Here is a 4,102-nt window from a genome sequence, read left to right on the forward strand (position 1 = left end):
CCGAGCCCCCCCCCCCCCCAAAAACCCACACAATTTGCCCCCCAAAAAAAAAAAAAAAAAAAAAGTTAAATGCTTAGACATACCACTCCTGTACCAGGCAGTTTTTCATAGTCAATAACTAGCAAGCCCTTGGGTACGGAGGAAGGAAAGGCTTGCTTTACATATCAATGCTTAGAAATATTCTATAATTCCACTAAAGGCAATGGTTAATCGTCGGGTGCCAGTTAGGGTGATTACATCTGCCATCTCTCAGAGAAGCTGGGATGCTGTCACTCACTTTGAAATGGCTTGCTGCATTCATCAGTCTAGATGGCACAGAGAAGTTATAACCATACAAGCCATATGGAGGATGTAAAGAACAATTAAGTGCTTCCCGAGCAATGGGACTTGATGGGAAAATGTTTCCAGATGCATGTAATCCATACAGCATTTGACTAGCAGAATTGGGTACTTGTAGACATTGCCCGTTTAAGTCTTCAGCTTTAGCATTTTTCAGATTTGTGATGCCGAGGGAAGAGAGTTTTGGCATATCCACCATGAAGTGGGGTACGAGAGGTGGGTTGGTGCCCCCCAGTTTTTCGTGGCTTGGAAAGATGAGAGACTGCTGTCTTAAGAAGCTCGTGGGACAGATCTTGTAGTAGAGGGGCACGTTGAGGTTGTGCAGGTAGGTCTCGGGGCACGACACGCCGATGTTGCTGGCTGACAAGTGAAACGTAGGAGGTGAGCACGACGGAGAGAGCAGGGGGTTGAGAGGAGAGGGTGTCCCGCCACTGGAGGTCACTGGTGAAGAACTGGAGCTCCCACCTGAAAAGGAAAACAGAAAGCATCCAAGCTGGGCGAGCTGCTGTTCACAGCCCAGGAACCCTTGGAGGACTCCTGCTCCCGCTCCGCCTCTCCCTGCTGCCGGTGTCCATCCGAGCACAAACCCGCTCCAAAAATCAGCTCCTGGAAAATGGGAAGATCTGTCCATAAATTATTTGTTGTGGTTACGTGGCACTTGCCTGAGAAGAATATTCACACGTGTCTAATCCCATTCATTTCACCAGGACAGCAACGAGCTTCAGCTCCACACATACAGGTACCTGATGGGTCCCTGCCTCGCCACACAACCAATAACCTTCTCCTGTTATACCCACACCACTGATATTTTAGTTCCCTTATTTTTCATTTGAAATTACAGGCAGCTTTTCCCCCTTGTATATAAGAACAAAAAAAAACCCCACGTATTCAGCCTGATGGAGAATTATTTTGTACCTTCCTGCTCACAGGAATTGCCTAATTTCACTCGGCGTCCCGTGCAATTTATTATTATTATCCCTTGGATACCATAGGTGTCTCCAGAAACTTGAAATGCACCACACAAAGGAGGATTTGAACATCCTCCTTTCTGAAAGGGATCGATGAAGGCTTTCACCATGTGGTAGAAAAGTGACCCGGGCTCGTTTCACGCGCACGAGGGCTGCCGAGGCCACTGGTGCACAACGGCACCGTGCAGCACCAGCTTCCCTGGAGAAACACCAGGAGCAGAAACTAAGGAGACAGCAACTGTTCTGGAGCCAGGATGGTGCTCTGGAGGTGGGATGGTGCTCTGGAGCAGGGATGGTGCTCTGGAGCTGCCGGCCCCGGTGCTAAACAGATGCTGGTTTCATCTAACGCCATTTAAGAGCTGTATCTCCACTGCACATTCATTACCACATTCTTCCAGAGGTCCCTCCCCCCAGCCCTTATTTTCCTTTCTTACCAAAGTCACTGGAAAGGGAAGGAAGGGGATGTGCATCCATTTTTGCTCTATATGTTTTTATCTATTTAAATTTAATTCCAATCAATGTACCGTCTTGACGTGATCCGAATCGGCTTTACACACAACCCACAACACAGAATCCACCGTACGACCACGTCCTACCTGCTCATATACCAAACCTTAAAAAAAAACAAACAAAAAAGATTTTGGACACGGTGCAGATTAATTTTGGAAACTCCCAACAAGCAGAGTGCCCTAAGGGTTGGATAACGGGCAGGAGGCACCTATTCCCAATCATCCGGGAATGTTTCACGGCGTGAAGGTCTCACCCTTCCCCGCTGCTGTCAGAGGCTGTGTCAGTCCTGACACCAGCAGGAGCAGGGCAGGGATCTGGTCCTCTCCTGACGTGCGTGTCCCGACATCCTCCCAGGACTCAGGGACTTTTGGTCACGTAAAATGATGGGATTGAGCCAATATTTGTGAGTGTGAGGCAGCAAACGCATCCCCATGCAGCCGGCTGCAGCAGAGCAAAGAAGCATTAGTATTTGCTTCAAGGTATCCCAAGCAATAATATCACACAAATTCCCAAAGTTTGGGAACAGGGATCACAGCGGGGAGGACTGAGCAGCCTTTGGGCTGAGGACTGAGCAGATTCTTTCTGCCGTTTCTATTAGGCTTAAAAATCCCAAGTTTATCGTCATTTCTTTCTTCAGCGTATTGTTCCTGCTTGCTTTTAAATTACCTTCTGGTTTGGGGGCTTTGGGATTTCTATTTTTCAGCTTTTCTTCAGAAATACAGTTTTACTAGTAGTGGAAATGGAGATTTTGTTATATTTACATCGGTTCAGAGAATTGACCCTGAAGAAAAGTACCGATTACACTAAAAATATCAAAAAAAAAAAAAAAGAAAAAAGAAAAAAGAAAAATGATCCCAGGAATCCCTAGCATTTTAGCATCTCTACACTAAGATGTACGGCACTGAATCGCAGTCTGCAAAATGGGTTCAAAAGGGGCTTTTCGCATAAGGTATTTTCTAAATAGTAATTAAAAAAAATAGTTAAAAAAACTCTAGTTCTCTTTACAACCCAGTAAACCTCTTAATTTCTCCCGAGTTTGATTTTTTTTTATGCCTCCGTATTTCTACGCCTGTACAGCAGGGATTTTCGCTCTGATTTTTTCCAGTATTCCCCTGATTCCGTGTGCCTTGACACAAATAACTTTGAAGAATTCCTAACATAAATGAGAGTTAAACTGAAGACTTTAAACCCAAACCGGAGTGCTCCAGTGTACAAATGCTTGGTTAGTTGTTTTTTTTCCTTCAGCCTTGTGAATAATCAGTGTTCAAATACTATTTCCAAAAGCCGTTTTTCTGGAAAAGGGCTGGAAGAGACCGATGTGCGCTCGTCGGGAGATCGTTTTCCCCGAAAAACTTCTCCCTCTTCCCTGCATTTCTCAGAAGTTAAACGGGCTGTGGGTCTGCTTCATCCTAAATAGCAGATCGCTTTATTTTCTGTTGAATAATGCATTTATTCGCAGAGAAGCAGCCGGCTGAGAAGACACGGCCGGTCACTATTACCACCTTTTTAGCTAAAATTCTCCAACGGGTTGGAAACAATTAGTGTAACAGGATCAAAGCCGTAACAACCCGGCTCTAAATTAGCCTCCTGCGTTCTCTGATTTTTTTTTTTTTTTTTTTTTTTTCTAATTCTGATTTCTGCCAGGTGATGAAGGCAGCCCGCGCCGTCACCCTCCTCTTCCCGGGGCGACTTCTCTGCTCCTTACATCGTTTTTAACGGATATTTTTTGCCGAAAAAAAGCGTGGAATTGGCATCCTAAAACGTTCCGTTGGCCGCCGGTTCGTTTTCTGCCCCCATGTCCTTGTTTTAATGACTTAAACCCCCCCCGACTCCCCCGGAGACCTCCGGGCGTGCGGCCGCGGTGCAGCCCGGAGGCCACGGGGAGAGGCGGGGAAGGCAAAAAAGGCAGAAAAAAGGGCCTTACCCTGGCTGTCTGCGCCGAAGGCCTTGAAGTCCAGGGCGAGGGGGGATCGCCACGGGTAGGTCTCCAGGAGCCCGTCCAGGACCCCCCTGCGGGGCGAGACGGGGGCTGAGCGCGGCGGCGGGGCCGGCGGACGCCATGGGGCGGGCGGTGGGGCGGCCCCCGGCCCTTACCTGTTCCTCCCGGGATCCCGAAAACCTTTGGCGAAGGGATTCCTGTCGATCTTGAGCTTCGTGATCTACGGGGAGGGGAGGGGGGGGGAGGTTGGGAGAGAAAGGGGCGGGTTGGGGCGCGGGACGGGCCGGGACCGGCCGGCGGGGGTCTCCCTCCCCCCCCCTCCCCGGGACCGATCGGGAGAGCGGCG

The 4,102-nt window shown here is 48.7% G+C and overlaps 1 protein-coding gene across 2 annotated transcripts in view; it reads right to left on the reverse strand.

Annotated features, from left to right (window-relative positions):
* Positions 1 to 47: 47 nt before the first annotated feature.
* The window catches only part of TBX22 (T-box 22), a 5,522-nt gene continuing 1,467 nt past the window's right edge, over positions 48 to 4,102 (reverse strand). For both annotated transcript variants that reach the window (XM_014955003.1, XM_014955002.1), the window contains exons 5-7: positions 3,912 to 3,976; positions 3,742 to 3,827; positions 48 to 804 (exon numbers count right to left, since the gene is read on the reverse strand). In XM_014955003.1, coding sequence (XP_014810489.1) covers positions 194 to 804; positions 3,742 to 3,827; positions 3,912 to 3,976 — 762 coding nt within the window. In that variant the 3' untranslated portion in view covers positions 48 to 193. The remainder of the gene's footprint in view (positions 805 to 3,741; positions 3,828 to 3,911; positions 3,977 to 4,102) is intronic.

This window comes from Calidris pugnax, unplaced genomic scaffold (assembly GCF_001431845.1).
Source record: "Calidris pugnax isolate Ruff unplaced genomic scaffold, ASM143184v1 scaffold38, whole genome shotgun sequence".
In the NCBI taxonomy this organism is placed as follows: Eukaryota; Metazoa; Chordata; class Aves; order Charadriiformes; family Scolopacidae; genus Calidris; species Calidris pugnax.